General features: G+C 40.4%; 1 protein-coding gene and 1 pseudogene across 14 annotated transcripts in view; both read left to right on the top strand.

The window, feature by feature from the left end:
- Positions 1-11,756, top strand: part of ANO4 (anoctamin 4) — a 434,080-nt gene extending 422,324 nt beyond the window's left edge. For 10 of the 14 annotated variants that reach the window (XM_027542020.1, XM_027542022.1, XM_027542023.1 and 7 more), the window contains 3 exons: positions 5,798-5,903; positions 7,063-7,269; positions 10,985-11,756. In XM_027542020.1, coding sequence (XP_027397821.1) covers positions 5,798-5,903; positions 7,063-7,254 — 298 coding nt within the window. In that variant the 3' untranslated portion in view covers positions 7,255-7,269; positions 10,985-11,756. The remainder of the gene's footprint in view (positions 1-5,797; positions 5,904-7,062; positions 7,270-10,984) is intronic. The other 4 variants (XM_027542028.1, XM_027542030.1, XM_027542018.1 and 1 more) reach the window with 3 other exon arrangements.
- Positions 11,757-16,578: 4,822 nt separating this feature from the next.
- Positions 16,579-18,062, top strand: LOC113893453 (annotated as a pseudogene).
- The last annotated feature ends 556 nt before the right edge of the window (positions 18,063-18,618 follow it).

Raw genomic sequence — 18,618 nt, 5'->3', positions numbered from 1 at the left:
AAAACTTAAGAATCATAATTAGGCCAATTCTCTGCATCTGAGGGCAAAAATAATGTTATAAAGAAATGCAGAGAATGAAGAACAGTCAAGATATTTTTGAAGAATAACAAAGTGGTGATTTACCTTGCATTAGACACAGTATAAAATTATAGTAATTATGTCAGTGTGTTAACATCTGAATAGAAAATGGAATAGAATTGAAAACTCAAAACTTAAGTTATGTGATAAAGATTTAATCACAAAATAAAACATACAGTATGATTCCATTTATATAGAATTCAAAGCAGATAAAACTAAGCACTGCTGTATTTAGGAACATTTGAATGAGTAGTATAATTATATAGGAAAGCAGAAAATTGCAACAGTTGTCACCTCTTGGGGTGTCTGTCATTGACAGGCATTTTGAGGCACAGAATTCAAAGTAGATAAAACTAAGCACTGCTGTATTTATGAATACTTGCATGAGTAGCATAATTATATAGAAAAACAGAAAATTGCAACAGTTGTCTCCTCTCCGGGTGTCTGGCGTTGACAGTAAGACACTGACCACACTGTTTTAACTTGGATGAGTTTCACTTATCATTCTTTTAAACATACGTATGTTTTTATTTTCACAGTTCACAAAAAATTGGGAATGAATTAACTAGTTCTAGAATACACCTGGTGCTAGAAAAATAATATTTGCAAGCCAACCATCCATTTCTTGTGAAATAAAAGCAACTTTAGAGAATATGCTAACTTAAAAGGGAACATCCTGCCTTTCCTATGTGTAAAGTTGAAACCAAGAAACTTAAAGCTTTACTTTCAAAAGGAAAATTCTGACTCACTTGGGAAAATTCCTTCACATGTTAACATTACCGGACTGTTTAATGTCTTGGAAGGTACTAGGCTAAAAGATCATAAAAGTGACACTGATTTATTAGTTTGAGGTTTGGTTTCCTGGCTGTTTCTACAGAAGGGCAAGGAAGTATTTTCTTTGTATTGATACAAGTGCCAGAGAACATGTAGCCAACCATTTTGCAAAAGAAATATTAGACTTTGCATCAAAGACAAATATATGGGACACAAATGACATCTGAGCACAGCCCTCTCCAAAACATCTGTCAAGTGGAAAAAGCAAGGAGACCAGGGGTAGGTGCTGGAGTGTGAACTGAGAGCTCCACTTATAGTCATTCACAAGCTCATAGAAGAAAAGAGTGAGTCCAAAATTTTAGTGCAGGGTGACACAGACCCTAAGTTTGTTGAAAGGGAAAGCTCATGTCCAGAGATGCTTTATGCATCATTTAGTCAGGCAAACCCCGAGCATGGTTCTAGTATACTCTCTAGTACGTAATTCTGGAGACAGATGAAGGCAGCGAAGAAGATGACCAACTGATTGCTACCACTGAGTTTTAATACCCTTAGGGTAGCAAGAAGAAATTTCTAGAGAGAAACTTGACTTTATGGTACAATGGCTTAAGAGAGTTGGAAGCCAGAAATCTGCTGCTTCTGAAAACGAACTTCCTAAGAATTTCACAACTTCTGATTCTTGTTCTTAGAACCTAAGTGGCCACACAGACATGTTGTGTTCCTCTGGGTACAGGTTAGCAGAACTCTGTGATCTATCACAAATGGGCATATATGACTCACAGTCTGAATAAACAGATGCACATTCTCAACAACTTGAATCCTGCATAGAAATTTTCTAAAATGTTGCCAATTCACCATAGCCATGAGTTTGTGTTTTCTAAATATGAAAAAGCATATAGTAAATAAAATTAATTTTTTTAATTTTGAAAAAACATAAATTAACATTTAAAACCACCACCTAAAATCTTTTGCTTCCCTTGTAGCTCAGTTGGCCAAAAATCTGCCTGCAATGCAGGAGACTGCGGTTCAATACCTGAGTTAGGAAGATCTCCTAGAGAAGGCAACCCACCCAGTATTCTTGCCTAGACAATCCCATGGACAAGAGCCAGGCAGGCTACAGTCCTTGGGGTCACAAGAGTCGGACACAACTTAGCAACTAAACCAACCAACCTAAAATCTTTTAAACATATTTATGTTTTTATTTTCACAGTTCAAAAAAATGGGAATGAATAAACTTGTGCTAGAATATACCAGGTGCTAGCCCATCAAGCTCCTCTGTCAATGGGATTCTCTAGGCAAGAATACTGGAGTGGGTTGCCATTCCCTTCTTCAGGGGATCTTCCTGACCCAGGGATCAAATCCAGGTCTCCTACACTGCAGGGAGATTCTTTACCATTGAGCCACCAGGGAAGCCCCAAAACCTTTTATCTTTTATGAATTTACAAATAGTCATTGTGTTTGATAATCTATTCTCGTTGGGTCAGGAAAAGTATTTTATTATTCTAATTTTCATACTTATATTTAATGGCTGTTTATATTTGACATGTCCCTAATTTATTCAGCTATGCTGAGTGAAGGAATTCATTTATTTGCTATGAATTTATAGCAGGACTTAATAAGATACATATGGGGCTTCCCTGGTGGTCCAGTGGTTAAGAATCTGCCTTGCAGTGCAAGGGACATAGGGAATGATCCCTAGTATGAGAAGATCCCACATGCTGTGGAGCAACTAAGCCCATGCGCCACAACCAAGATTGTGCTCTAGAGCCCCTGAGCCTCAACTACTAAGCCTGCCTAGAGCCTGTGCTCCACAACAAGGGAAGCCGCCGCCACGAGAAGGCCATGCACGACAAGGAAGAGTAGCCTCCATTCTCCGCAGCGAGAGAGATGCAGCATAAAGACCCAGAGCAGCCAGAAAGTAAAATAAATAAATACATCTTAAAACAATGATACATCTGAATTGTATTTTATGGAAATAGTCAAGGAAAATGGTCCACAGAAATCAAGGAAAAGCCATGGTTTTCTACTCAGCAAGTTTAGAAGGTATCTGGGGAAGAAGAGATTTGTCAAAATTCTTTAAATGAAAACTCAAACAAGGTCTGAGAAGCTACAATAGAGCAGGCAAAACAAAGGGCAAAAGACAAGAGCAGAGAAGAGGCATAAATAGGAAAGAGACGAGTGGGTCCTGAAAAGAACTTCCTTTTCTAGTGAACCCTATTGTGGGAAAAGTTTAAGGGGTCAATGAAGGTGACTCTTGAAACAATATAGGCTCACTCCTCTTATATATACTTTTGTCTAATAATTAAGTATGTTCCCTGGTGGCGCAGAGGTTAAAGCGTCTGCCTGCAATGTGGGAGACCTGGGTTCGATCCCTGGGTCGGGAAGATCCCCTGGAGAAGGAAATGGCAACCCACTCCAGTATTCTTGCCTGGAGAATCCCATGGACAGAGGAGCTTGGTGGGCTACAGTCCATGGGTCGCAAAGAGTTGGACACGACTGAGAGATTTCACTTCATAATAAAAAGCACACTGCCATTTTTCTTCTAGATTGTTGACTTGGACTATATTTGAAATATGTGTAGCTAAAGATGAACAAAGGAACTACATTCGTTGTCTTAATTGAAGAAAACACAATTTTGTGTTTTTGACTAGCTGTGCTCTGCAAAAAGTAAAAGGAAGTTACATAGTCTACACAAACTTTTAATCTTAAATAAAATTATTCTTCCTAAAATTCCAGGCATTGTTATTGGACCTATGGCTGTAACAGATTATTTAATCTTACCGAATCCTCACCATCATAGAGAGAATCAAGTTTCAAGGCACTAACAGACTCATTAATTTTTCTGCAGTATAGCGATTTACAGTGTTTTATTATTTTCAGGTGTACAACACAATGATTTGATATTTGTAGATTATCCTCTATTTAAAATTATTATAAAATACTGGTTATATTTCCTGTGCTATATATTACATCTTTGTGTCTTATTTATTTTATACTTACTCGTTGTACTTCTTAATCCCCTTCCCCTATCTTGGCCCTCCGCACAGCCCTCTCCCTGTTAGTAACCACTAGTTTGTTATCTGTATATATGAGTCTGTTTTTGTTACATTTATTTCTTATATTGCACATGTAAAAGAAAACATACGGTATTTTTCTCTGACTTACTTCACTAAACAGATGGATATATATCCAAAGAAAATGAAAACACTAATTAGAAAAGATATATGTAGAAACCAATACAACATTGTAAAGCAATTATCCTCCAATTAAACATTTAAAAAAATAAAGAGGCAAAAAATATATACACACCTCAATGTTCATAGTAGCATTATCTATAATAGCCAAAATATAGAATCAACCTAAGCATCCATCAACAGATGGATGAATATGTGATATGCAATTAGATAGATACATGTGTACATACACACACACAATGAAATATTACTCAGCCATAAAAAATAATGAAATTTCACCATTTGCTGCAACAGGGAGGGTATAATGCTTAGTGAAGCTGTCAGAGAAAAACAGATTCATTCTTAATTTCAGTAGCAAGTACTCATCAAAAATATCACTTTATTGGCAAAATAATCATAGTACAATACTATTAACATTCCATAGACACTAATAATAATTAAGATGGTTGTATTGATTATTGTAATAGTCACAGCTCTTAGGGACGTGGGAGCCTGGTGGGCTGCTGTCTATGAGGTTGCACAGAGTCTGACACAACTGAAGCGACTTAGCAGCAGCAGCAGATTTTTATAGTCTGATACTTTTCAAGGATGCTCTGCATAGGAAGTGCCCTATGTCCTCCATATACAAATTAGTGCCAACCTTAAGTTAGGTACTGTCTTAGAAGAAAGTGAAGTCACTCAGTCGTGTCCAACTCTTTGCGAACCCATGGACTGCAGCCTACCAGGCTCCTCCATCCATGGGATTTTCCAGGCAAGAATACTGGAGTGGGTTGCCATTTCCTTTTCCAAGGGATCTTCCCAACCCAGAGATCAAACCCAGGTCTCCCACATTGCAGGCGGACGCTTTAACCTCTGAGCCACCAGGGAAGCCCTATAGAAGAACCTAGGCAATCATAATTTTTATTCAGATAAAGGAAATCTGGTATGTCTACACAGCAGACCTGTTGTAATAACCAATATTTCTAGATCTTTTCACATTTCTGAAGCTAATGAAAAGAACATTCAAAACACATGAAAACACTAAGGCGATGACAGTCCCTTCTTAGTTTTCCCATGTAATAGTACTAATGAATAGTAAAGGATAAAATGTAGTCACAAGGATTTAAGTTCCTAGGATAAGACTTGGTACTTAGTTCATAATATTCATGGAAGTTGATGACTCACAAGTTACAGGTGGAGCATATATATATTAGGAAGGACTCTAGTGGCAAGTGACAGAAATCCAGTATAAACTGATTTAAACAGAAATCCATTGGTTCAGGTGACCAGGAGGTTGTTAATGATATTAACATTATTAACGACTAGATTCCAACCCTCCAGCAGCATCAGCAAGAGACTGCCTTTGTGCTGGCTCTGCTCTGTTATTTGACTGCATTCTCAGGCAGGCTGGCTTCACACGCATCTGTGACACCCACCAGAAGCCCCAGGCTTTTACTTTCTGTGGAGTTAGTAATAATTCACTAAGTGATCATTCTTAGCAGAAGACCCGGTAATGAGTTTCACTGACCGGGTCTGATTCATCTTCTGAGCTCGGATCACCGAAGAGGCAAACCCTGCCCAGCCCACAGGGATGATTCCCCAGAGAAGGAGAGAGAGTCTTTCACCAGAAGAAGAGATGCAAAACCACACATGTCTCATATACAGAAACTTTGTATACTTGTCTCCCATGAATGAGGGTTACATAGTAGGGAGAAGAGATTTGGGAGGCAGGAAAATGATAATTTGGAATGTAAGATTCTCCTGTATGTTTATAGATACCGAGACTACCGTGACCCTCCTCATTCACTGGTGCCCTACGGCTACACACTACAGTTCTGGCACGTCCTAGCAGCCCGACTGGCTTTTATCATTGTGTTCGAGGTAACTTTTCTCACCCAATTCCTTGATTTCCTTTGACCTAATGAAGCAAATAGAAGTAGCAGATGAATATAAGTTACAAGAACTTTCAATGTGATTATGTATTGTCTAGAAGCAGGATAAGTAATACTGTGCAATCTTTTTCTCATTTTCTTCTCTTTAATTAAAGTACTTGAATTTTCTGAGAAATATTTGAAAGTCCACTGTTGATTGTTAATGTATAAGTCAGGAATCTGGTCCTAAGTTTAATATTCTATGGCTGTGGTTCTTAAAATTCAGGAAAATTGCCATTTTTCCATCCCCACGCCCAGAGATTCTGATACACCATGCCTGCAATTTGCTTTTCACAGTCCTCCAAGATGCTTCTGATGTTCAGGGACAGTGTTTAGAAAACACTGAAATGACTGTTACAAGTGGCAGCCTCTGGTTGTGCATCATCATAACATTACTTATGAACTTATAAAGTGTAATCTACCTAGAAGATTATGCCTGTATTATGTGTCAATAAAATTACATCATCTATTTTCTCCTAGTCTTTAAGAAAATTGTACTAAAAATAGTTTGCATTCCCATAACTGTATCCCAAAATGGAAATTTCATCTCTCATTACATATATTAAAGCCAGATTAATGCAAGTGAAGGCTGCCTCTTGGCTCAGACTGAAAATTCCTATACAGGCATACCTCAGAGATACTGCAGGTTTGGTGCCAGACCACCACAATAAAGTATTTTGTCATCTGTGGAGCCTTTTAAAATATTTTCTTACAATTATCATAATGACACCCATTTTGTGGGTGGAGGAATTGAGGTTCAGAGTGACTTATCCTCAGGTAAACCATCTTCAGTGCTAAAAGTGGAGCTGGGATTCAGATCTGGCCTTGTGGTTCCATGGTACTTTCTTCTGGCTCTCGTTTGCAGTCTCTGGCCATTGCTTCTCCACCTTCCTTCCGGAATCCTCATTTCCTATGTGGTGCCATCCCACCCGATTCAGTCCTCGCCTACCCTGTAACTTTCTCTCCTCACACACACCTCTCCTGGCTTCATCCCACTTTCCAGAAACTCCAAAGGCTCCACATCCCTGGTCTTGACCAGCTCCCAGAGCTCTTTCAGTTCAGGCTGCACAGTAGACCTGACTCTGCTGTATTCTCCCCTGTGTTTTTAGCACCTCGTGTTTTGTATAAAGCACCTCATTTCATATCTGATCCCAGACCTCCCAAAAGATCTAAGGGATCGAATGAGAAGAGAGAAGTACTTGATTCAGGAGATGATGTATGAAGCAGAACTGGAGCGTCTCCAGAAGGAACGAAAGGAGAGGAAGAAAAATGGAAAAGCACACCACAATGAGTGGCCGTGACCAGGTCGGTGAGAGGTATGTTCATGCTCTGAAATCTCTCCTTGGCTGGGAGGGGCACTTTTAACTCCTTGAAACACAGCTTGCCATTGTTCTCTTGATAGGGATGAAAATAAATCCTTTAAAGTTAGTTGCACAGTCATGTCCAACTCTTTGTGATCCCACTGACCACGCCAGCCAGGCTCCTCTGCCCATGGAATTCTCCAGGCACGAGTATTGGAGTGGATTGCCATTTCCTTCTCCAGGGGATCTTCCTGACCCAGGGATCAAAACCTGCCTGCATTGCAGGCAGGTTCTTTACCAACTGAGCCACTAGGGAAGCCCAGTAGTAAATAATACTTTAGAAGCTTCCAAGACCAGCTTGTTTCTTACTTTAATTGCTAATTTAACCGAATCTCCCTTTGCACACAACTCCTGCAGCTCTTCCCTGCCTCCGTGTCACACTCTGGCCTGGCAGCCAAGATCTTCACAAGTTGGCCTATGTGTCCCCCAAAATAACCTTGCCCCAGTACCACATCCACTCCAGTCTGGCTGTTCTCTTTCATCAGAAAGAAGGGGCAGATTACCCTGGGGATATTAAATCACCTTTTCGTCTCACCCACAATGGCCTCCCCTCCATCACCCAAGCATCATTTCTTCCCAGGTTGACCCATGTCACGCCACACCTTCTAAAAAGGTTTCCCCAGATTCATCAGCCCACAGAGACTCACTCCTGATAAATATCTCTGGTTACTGCATCAGTACCACATGTATTGACAGATATTGATATTAATTTGTGATTTTCAAACAGTTATTAGGCTTCCCCAGCACAATTGTAAGCATCTTTAGGAAAGTCCCTATGGCTTGTAATCAGTTCTTCCAACTGTCAGTGCAGTGTTAAGCACACAGCACCTATTAAATAAATTCACATTTAGGGGCTTCCCTGGCAGTCCAGTGGTTAAAACTTTCACCTGCCAATGCAAGGAATGCAGGTTCCATTCCTTTTCAGGGAGCTAAAATCCCACACAAATTGTGGCCAAAAAAATAAAATATAAAAAAAAATCAATATTGTAAAAAATTCAATAAAGACTTTATTAGTTAAATGTGCATTTTTAAAGGTCAGGTGCATTACACTTAAGAAAGTTCCATGATGTTCCCACATATCTTACCTTTCTGGCAAGGCAATTACTATCTGTGTGTCCTTGGAAAAGTCACTTTGCTTTGCTGGGCTCAATTTCTTCAATGATAAGATGAGCCCTCAGTTCTGATACTCTGTGAAGCTAATGTTGCAGCATTTGTTTTGCCTTCCTTTCTCTCTCCATTTGTTTGGAGACTAACCTTGAAAATTTGGCTTCCAAAAGAAAAATGAAATAAACAGGAAAAAGTATGTTTTTTTTATTTTTCACATAGGTAAAAATATAGCAGATATCTGCAGAAATGTTTGTTGTTAAATTAGTAAAGTTCTGTCAATGCAGATCTGTATTAGTAGTCCAAGAGTTCATTGTGAGTCAGGTGTGACAGTGGGCCTGGGGGAATGCCCCTAGCCCCAGGCCACAGGGTAGTAGAGGTACATGGATGCTGATGGTGCTCAGAACCATCCCCAAGAAAAAGAAAGGCAAAATGGCTGTCTGAGGAGGCCTTACAAATAGCTGAGAAAAGAAGAGATGCAAAAGGCAAAGGAGAAAAGGAAAGATATACCCATCAGAATGCAGAGTTCCAAAGAATAGCAAGGAGAGATTAAAAAAAAAAAAGCCTTCCTCAGTGAACAATGCAGAGAAATAGAGGGAAACAACAGAATGGGAAAGACCAGAGATCTCAAGAAAATTAGAGATACCAAGGGGACATTTCATGCAAAGATGGGTACAATAAAGGACAGAAATGGTATGGACCTAACAAAAGCAGAAGCTATTAAGAAGAGGTGGCAAGAATACACAGAAGAACTATGCAAAAAAGATCTTCACGACCCAGATAATCACGATGGTGTGATCACTCACCTAGAGCCAGACGTTCTGGAATGTAAAGTCAAATGGGCCTTAGGAAGCATCGCTATGAACAAAGCTAGTGGAGATGATGGAATTCCAGCTGAGCTATTTCAAATCCTAAAAGATGATTCTATTAAAGTGCTACATTCAATATGCCAGCAAATTTGGAAAACTTAGCAGTGGCCACAGGAGTGGAAAAGGTGACAGACTTTATTTTTTAGGGCTCCAAAATCACTGTGGGCAGTGACCACAGCCATGAAATTAAAAGAGGACTGCTCCTTGGAAGAAAAGCTATGACCAACCTAGACAGCATATTAAAAAGCAGAGACATTACTTTGCCAACAAAAGTCCATCTAGTCAAAGCTATGATTTTTCCAGTAGTCATGTATGGATGTGAGAGTTGGACCATAAAGAAAGCTAAGTGCTGAAGAACTGATGCTTTTGAACTGTGGTGTTGGAGAAGACTCTTGAGAGTCCCTTGGACTACAAGGAGATCAAATCAGTCAAACTGATTTCCTAAAGGAAATCAGTCCTGAATATTCATTGGAAGGACTGATGCTGAAGCTCCAATACTTTGGCCACCTGGTGCGAAGAACTGACTCATTAGAAAAGACCCTGATGCTGGGAAAGATTGAAGGCAGGAGGCAAAGGGAGCAACAGAGGGCGAGATTGTTGGATGGCATCACCAACTCAATAGACATGAGTTTAAGCAAGCTCTAGGAGACAGTAAAGGACAAGCCTGGCGTGCTGCAGTCCAAGGGGTCACAAAGAGTCGGACAAAACTGAGCAACTGAATAACAGCAACATAGATGGGGAACACTGGTTCTGCCCTCAATTCCAAGAGTAGCCCTTGACTTCACTAAAGGCAAGAGATGTTTTGCTACTTAGTAATTTTGCCATTTTCCCCAGCTGTCATTTGGCTATGTGAGTTCAGGAAAATTACATTTTTCTGAGTCTGCTTATTTGGTGGAACTAATATACAGCTCAAATAAGGCCAAGTATGTGAGACATGTACAAAACAAAGTGCTCTAGAGTACTATATGGGATTTGCACTGTGGCTGAGCACCGTGTTCTAGTCCCGTGGATTGCAGATCTGGCGTTTCCATTCTCTGTCTGGCCTGAGTTGGAGAATTCCTGTGGATTCAGTTTCCACATTTGCAAGAAAAAAGGAGTTGGATTAAACAATCCTTTAAAAGCCTATCTGGCTTTAACCTTCTGGGATTCTATAATTTGCTCCAACCCCCTGGCCCACGCACCATTTTGACCACCGTTTCTCTGGCTCTGGTCAGCTCTCAGAGGAGAAAGGCTGACCATCCAGATATCTTGAGTTGGAGTAGGAGGCAGACATTAGGGAAGAGAACTGCTCCAGGGCCCAGAGACCAACGTGCTGCTGTGCATTATCCCCACCTCACACCCCAGGACAACTCTGCACTGCAGGGCCCTTCACGCTTGGGAGCTGGGAGTTCCTTCTGGCCTCATCATTTGATTTGCTTTCTCCCCAAAGAGGCCATTTCTCAGTTTTTCTTAAAAGCGTAGTCTCTGTCTCTATTTTCCCAACAGTTGGCAGGAAGCCACCTTCCTCCAGACTGTGCCTCCATCTGTTCATCTGTAAAGTGGGCACAGTAATGTTTATACCCTACCTGACTTCGTTCAGGATTATAAATTCCTTGAATATCTTTGATCTCATGCTAACGAGTATAGACCATTGCACATTCTGTCCTTTCAGCCATCATGTATACTTAGAATCTTAATACTTTCTCCTTTTTTTCCAGATAATCATTCATTTCCAGGCCTAGGACCTGAATACTTGTTTACTTCTCCCGGCTGTGCAAAAGCACATTCAAGTGAATGACTATAATGCAACCGCAGTGCATGTCGCCGAGGTCGGCAGCAGCAGAAGGGTCAGCACCCTGAAAGGACTGCCTGGGAAACCACGCTGCTGTGAAGTCACATTGCAGCCCAGCACACAAATGCTATCTATCCACAGACCATTCTTGACCAAGCAAGCATGCACATCATGGGCAGTTACATTCTCAAGTTTTTAAAACCAAGGGGAACTTGTATACTGGGCCTGTTTTTCAGCCTGTTTGCTATCTTTTTTGCATTCTAACCCATGTGAATTTTACAGACACTGGGCTAAAAAGGGTATTCGGACACCTGGACACATTCCTAGAATGTCATCATATGGTCCTAATTCCGTGTCATCAAACAACACAAACAAGACCCTGTTTACAACTTTTTCTTTTTTTAATTTCAGATCTTTCTGAGGAGATTATTATATATGACATATCTATAGCTATGTGTATGGCCATAGATGTATTTCTGTGTGTACATATGTATAGTCATATATTCTTACATATGTACATACAAATACAGAGATATATAAAGTACATAGAACTTCCTTAATTGTAAATAGCCAAAAGGTACTGACATGAATGACAGATTTTCACATTTAAATAGTCATCAACGTGAAGCCATGTTTAATGCTTGTATAATGTGATGCAATAAAATTTAAAATAAATTTATGCACATGGAATATTTTTAGCTGGGTCTTCTGAAATTTTGTTGTCGTTTCTTCTCACAGAATAAGAGGAATCATAGTGTCATCTTTAAAGACAGTCTGTCACTCCCAAACACTCCTGAAAAATGACTTCATCCTTCAGAGAGACTGCATTTTTCTTCCTAAGGCCCCTTTTCTATCTTTCTTGATGCTGCCTTCTTAGGGTACCCAGCTGACTAATTAGAAATTACTCAGAAGAGGACATAAAATGCCACCGACATACTTTGAGGAGGAAATATGGAATACAACCAGTGATACACACAATGCTTTTGATTATCCTGCCCGCTAGTATGCTCTGCTAATCCTAGCAAAGGGACTGTCTGTCTGGATGGGCCATGAGGGGCAGGTTGAGGAGTGCACTTCTGAGCAACGCTTGTTGTTATAATTACTCTTCTTCCAGAGATTGCAGAACCTGGCCTTGAATTATTATATCACCTTGCTTGTGCCAGTCAGGGAAATGGGAGTGCACCTCATCCATCAACATTGTCTCATTCTGGCTGTGGAATCCTGAGCTGATGGAGTCCCAAGATCCTTAAATGTTCCCTTAGATGGGGACAGTTGGTCAGCGTGGCTTTGGGCAGGCTAGAACTTCAGCCATTTAGTAGTTTTATCTTTTTAGTATTCCTTCTGACCTGCTGTTGCTGGGAGTGAAATGCAGTTAACCCTTCAACACCACAGGTTTAAACTGTGAGGGTTCATTTATAAGCAGATTTTTTTTTCAATAAATATACAATATAGTACTCTAGTATCTGCTATTGGTTGGATCCATGAACCATGGACATAGAGGGCCATCAGTATAGTAATATCCAGATTTCTGACTGGACAGAGATTGGCACCCACAGCCTCTGCATTATTCAAAAGTCAACTGTACTAACCCTAGCAGAGCCTAAACTAAGGATATGTATGGGAACTGAAAACAAGAGGCCACTGGCAGAGTTTTCAATCATGGTTAAGAAGTCTGAAATATTTCACACGTTGGCCAGAGGAATTTCCATGGAAAGTCTCAAAAGATGAAATATAAGAGATGCTCCAAACAGACAACTTGCTCTACTGACCCAGTCCTGCGGCTTTTGCTTGTTATGCCTAAAGCTCTACCTTGAGCATCATGGCCCAATGGGTCCCTGCTTTTGACCTAGCCATAACTTCTCTCCTGTTCCGTGGAACAGGAAGAGTGGTGGGGGCAGGGAAAGGAACTGAACAACTTCTTGGGTTTGCAATGGGCTGTGAATATTCAGAACTACATAGAGGACCATGCAACACACTGGTCAGGATAAGGAAGTAACATTTGGTAAGTACCAGTTTATACCTGGTCTGAGCATAGACTGAACTTCAGACTCTCTGGCCAGAAATATATTTTCCCCCACGGAATTCTGCCTTTGCTATTGCAAGTGCCTCTGGCAATCACAATTCTTGATAATGTTTCTAACATAAAACCTCTTCTCTTTCCTCCTCCCATCTCTCCCTTCATTTTTTTCTCCCAGCACAGTGAATGCACTTATTCATCTTTCCTGTTTTGGGTACAAGGAAGACATAGTGAACATCTTAAGATGTTTGTAAGTTTGTAGAGGCAGAAAGGTGAAGAAGGTGGTAGAGGGGAATTTCCGAGGGACTTTGTAAGAAATCAAGTGTTAGGAGTGACATAATGACATAGGTAGTTTCTGACTTCCCTCTCCCTCCCAAGAAAGAAACTAACCATTATTTATGGGTAAGATGCCACTAAGAAAAGCCTAGAGCATGGGAGTGGGACTGAAGCATCTCCTCCACACCATAGGGACCAAGACTGGTGAGAGTATGCAGGTTCCTTAAAAAACTAAAAACTACCGTATGATCCAGCAATCCCACTCCTGGGCATATATCTGGAGAAAACGTGGTTCGAAAGGATACATGCACCCCAGTTCACTGTAGTGCTGTTTACAGTAGCCAAGACATGGAAGCAACCTAAATGTCCATTGACCAATGAATGGATAAAGATGTGGTACATATATATAATGGAGTATTACTCATCCATTAAAAAGAATGAAATAATGCCATTTGCAGCAACATGGATGGACCTGGAGGTGATCACACTAAGTGCAGTAAGTCAAAGACAAAGACAAATATCATATGATGTTGCTTACATTCAAAATCTTTTAAAAATCTTTTATGACCAGAGATGATCACACTAAGTGCAGTAAGTCAAAGACAAATATCATATGATATTGCTTATATTCAAAATCTTTTAAAAACAAATGAACTTATTTACAAAACAGACATAAATACAATGTTGTAAATCAACTATTCTCCAATACAATTTTTAAAAAAAGAAACAGACTCATACATAGGCTTAGAGAACAAACTAATAGTTCCCAAGATGGGAGGGTGGTAGGGAGGGATAGATTGGGAGTTGGGGATTGACATGTAGACACTGCTATATTTAAAATAGATAATAAAGACCTACAGTATAGTGGCAGGGAACTCTCAGCATTCTGTAATAACCTAAATGGGAAAAGAATTTGAAAAAAAATAGACACATGTATACGTATAACTGAATCACTTTGCTGTACACCTGAAACTAACACAACATTGTTAATCAATTATACTCTAAAATAAAAATTTAAAGAGAAAGAAAATCCTAGAACATAGAGGTGAGGTTGAAGCACCTCCCTCACACCTTGGAGATCAAGACATGAAATTAGGAGGGTAAGAAGAATGGCCACATGCTGACCACATTGCCCTTCCCCCAGGGCAGCACAGCACCCCATTAAGAGGTCTTCCCCGGAGCCTAGCATTTCTCTATTGGGAAATGAGAGTCTAGAGTGAACCTCTAGCCTCCACAGTGTTGTGGGTCACTTCTTGGTAGCCCCAGTCTGGTCTCATTCCACAGAAATTGTGGGGAAATCTGTGGGACTTGATCACTGAAATTATGATTATGATGGAGAAGGGGTAGGGGCTTGCAAGAACCAGCATTTGTATCTTGGCAGACCCAAGTTCCTACTTGCAGGGTCCAACTAGTTGTCCCAATCAGGGACAACCTATGACCAGGAAAACCTAAGGGATGCAAGTCTGCCTGATTCAGATCCTCAAATGAAGAGCCTTGCTATCCCTAGAGTCTGGTCTGCAGCAGAGGAGCTGAGTCATAGCCCAACCCACTGCTGAGTGCAGTTCCAAGTACCCCCTGACCAGAAAGCCTGGAAGCTACACAGCTCAGGAATACAGAGCTACGTAGCTCTGCTTGAGCAGAGAATGGCAGGCTGTTATGATCGCTGCAAAGCAAAGTCTTTCAGTATAGGGCCAGGGTTCTTGGAAGGACCAAGCCAGATTCAGTCAAAACCACAAAGAATCTTGCCGGGCATGGGTGTGTTCTGGGCTCCATCAAAGCAGGGAAACTAATTCATACACCCATCCATTACTGAGTATAGCATCTGGCCTCTCCCGACCAGAAAGCCTGATCCAGAACACCTGAGAAGAGCTTGGAGTTGACCTTTCCATTTCACCCAGGCAGAGGAGTTAAACCACCCCTTTATCAATTGGTAACTGTACCTCCTGGCCCACCTGGCCAAAACACCTGGAAGCTGCATAGCTCAGCAACACTCAAGTAGAGAGTATGGCAGGCAGAGATGATAGGCTGCAAAGCAAAGCCAGTGGCCCTGTTTGGCCAGGGAACTTGGAGAATGGGTTGACTTGAGACAAGAGCACAAAGAGCCTTGCCAGCCTTGGAGATGATTCTCCTGTTCTACCTGGGCAGGAAACTGATTTGTTGCCCTCCCATTGCTATACACAGCATTCAGCTTGCCCAGCCAGAAAGCTAACCAGAGCAGACTGGAAGCTGTACAGCCCACCCAACAACCTTGCTTACAGTGACGCTTGAAGAGAGAACACAGGCTGTGGCTTTTCAGTCTGCAGGGCAAAACCAGTGACCTCATCTGGCCATATAATTCAGTGCACATAACTGCCTGATTCAGATCCCCAAACAATGAGTTATGCAGACCCTGGAGCCTGTCTTGCTGCCCTTCTGAGGAAAGGAAGCTAATTCATAGTTCTGCCTCCTGTGGAGAATAGTATCCTGTTCCAGTTATCTAGTAAGTCTGACCAGAGAACTCAGGTAACCTTGGAGCCCATCCTACTGCCTTACCTAGGAAGGGAACAGAGCCAAAAGTCCTATCTAACACCACCCCAGACCCCAGCCTGAACAGTGGACTCATCTGAAAATACACCCTCATGGCAAGTCCCACCTGTCCAAAAATATTACCATCAAACATGTCCAGAAACCCAAAATGAGCCAACCAGTAAAGAACTGTGCCAAAGTAAATTTTAGAAGTCTGGAATTAGAGACTTTTTACTAAAATGCACAGATGTCAACATAAGGAATCAAGGATCAAAAAAAAAATCAGGTAAAAGTGTAAATGTGACACAAAAGGATATAAAGTTCCAATAACTGAACCTAAAAGAAGGGAGGTATATGAATTGTCAGACAAGGAATTTAGAATGATCCTCCTAAAGAAATTTAGTGAACTATAAGACACAGCAGACAAATAAACAATCAGGAAAGCAATGACAAACAAAATAAGTTCAACAAATAGAAACCATCAAAAAGCCAGATAGAAATCCTAGAGCTAAAAATTACAATGATTGAACTCAATGACTAAAAAGTCAAACTGTCAAAAACTATTGACTCAAAAGTCAACAGACTTGATCTAGCAGAAGACCTAGAAGACAGAACATTTGAAATAATCCAGTCAGAGAAGCAAATAGAAAACAAAGAATGTAAAGAGTGAAGAAAGGATATGTAACTTATAGGACACAATTGAAGGAAACAATATTGGCACTATGGGAATTTCAGAAGAAGAGAAAGGGAAAGAAAGCATATTTAAAGCAATAATGACTAAAAACTTCCCCAATCTTGGGAAAGAAATGAATGCCCAAATTCATGAGGCCCAAAAGTCCCCACATAGGTGAACCCAAGTAGGGCTACACCAAGACACATTATAATTAAATTGTCAAAGTGAAAGCTAAAAAGTAGTTTGAATGCAGTGGAAGAAAAGAGTGGAGCTACACACAAAAGAACACTCATAACGTCAGCAGCTTTTCCTACAGAAGCTTTGAAGGCCAGGAGAGAATGGAATGATATATTCAAAACATTGAAAGAAAAAACTGTCAGCTGAGAATTCTATACCTGGAAGAGCTGCCCCTAAGTAATGGATAAAGACTTTCCCAAACAAACAAAAGCTGAGGGAGTTCATAAGCACTAGGCTTGCCTTATAAGAAATGCTAAAGGGACATCATTCAAGATACTGTCTCTGGAGGAGACAGAAAGCCATGGAAGCTCTTCCTCTGTAAACAATATAGAGTATTTTAGAGAGTGAAATGATCAACAGGTACTTATCCAGAAAGTTGTTCACTAACAAACTGTAAGACTTGTAAACTTGTAAGACTCACATACTGGAAAAAGAATCTGTGAAATCCAAGCTGTTAACAGTACTGCAATCTCCTCATTTACAGTGAGAGAATGTGAGCTCTCCAGTAGGATGGACCCAAGGCCAAGGTGCTACTTATTCACAGGTCACACAAACGGCCGCATTCAGGTGTGGGATCTGACCACTAACATGGATACGGTTAACAAAAGTGAGGATAAGGATGTAGGCGGTCTAACTGAAGATTGGCTCAAAAGAATGGATCAGTGTGATCACTGTGCTACTCCTAAGATCAGTCTGGCAACTTCTGTGGTTCAGCATAGCCATCTTTGGATATCAGATTCTAGTCTTCAGCTCCAGTACCATGAAACCATCCATGAAGCAGTTACTTATGGTTCCATGAGACCTTACCAGAGAAAGTCCTTTGTAAGCAAGAGCAAGGAGGACTGAGAGCTTTCACAGTTACAGGGACTTCCACACTGTAAAATTCAACAGAAATATAGAAAGCATTGTCCCTAAAAATAGTAATTTGGGTCCAATACAAGCTGAAGTAAAGCAGGCAAAAGGGTAATGGAATGTATCTAAGAGAAAATCTCATGGAACAGAAATTTAAAAGTTTGAGAGGCTCAGATAGGGGAGTGGAGGTGTATAAAATAGCCAAAGATTTTCTAGAATCCAAGAAAAGGTCATCAGAAGATGAAAATGAAAACAGTTATAGAAGAAAGGATTTGAAGGAGGAGGATTCCTTGGAAGGAAGAAAGTCCCCCACCTGGCATCATCACCAAGTATGTCTGATGGAGGAGCTGACTCACCTGGTACTGCACCCCCACCTCCTACAGAGGTCACTCTATCTCCTCAGCACAAAAAAGTGATTCTTCAGGTCAAGATTACAGCTTGTGAAAACTCAGCAAAGTGAGTAGTTGTTACATTAATTCGGACAAGAGTTAAACTTTACTGGATTTCAATACATTAGCTTTTACATCAAAACTTTACAAATTAAGATTGGACTTCACTTTGTATCTTTTTATCAGAAATACCTGGGGTAAGGAGATAAAATAACCATATTTCTTCCAATCTTTTGGGAAATTTATTTAGTTTTACAGGCACATTTAATAGATTATTTGTAAAGCAGGAGTCTATTTCAATGTCAATCTACTTTAGAACATACTATGTCTTAAAAAGATGATTCCCATGTAGACAAGCATCCCCTTAGAGTGTGGAAACCAACAGTTAGCATTCCTAATATTGATTAGGTAAATTAAAAAATTCCCTTTGGAACTTAGTCTCCCAACCCTTATTGTGATGGCAAAGTGGTTTACCAGGTATTTAATAAGGTGCTATGTTTATGAAAAAAAACACCATGTAATTCCAAAACACTGTTAAGTTGCTTGGTGTGTCAGTAAGTCCTTTAAGATAATTTTAATTGTGGTCATTTTCTGAGTCTCATTACTGAAAT

This window comes from Bos indicus x Bos taurus, chromosome 5 (assembly GCF_003369695.1).
Source record: "Bos indicus x Bos taurus breed Angus x Brahman F1 hybrid chromosome 5, Bos_hybrid_MaternalHap_v2.0, whole genome shotgun sequence".
Lineage (NCBI taxonomy): Eukaryota > Metazoa > Chordata > Mammalia > Artiodactyla > Bovidae > Bos > Bos indicus x Bos taurus.
Note: the sequence above shows the minus strand (reverse complement) of the source record. Positions and strands in the feature narration are given on the sequence as shown.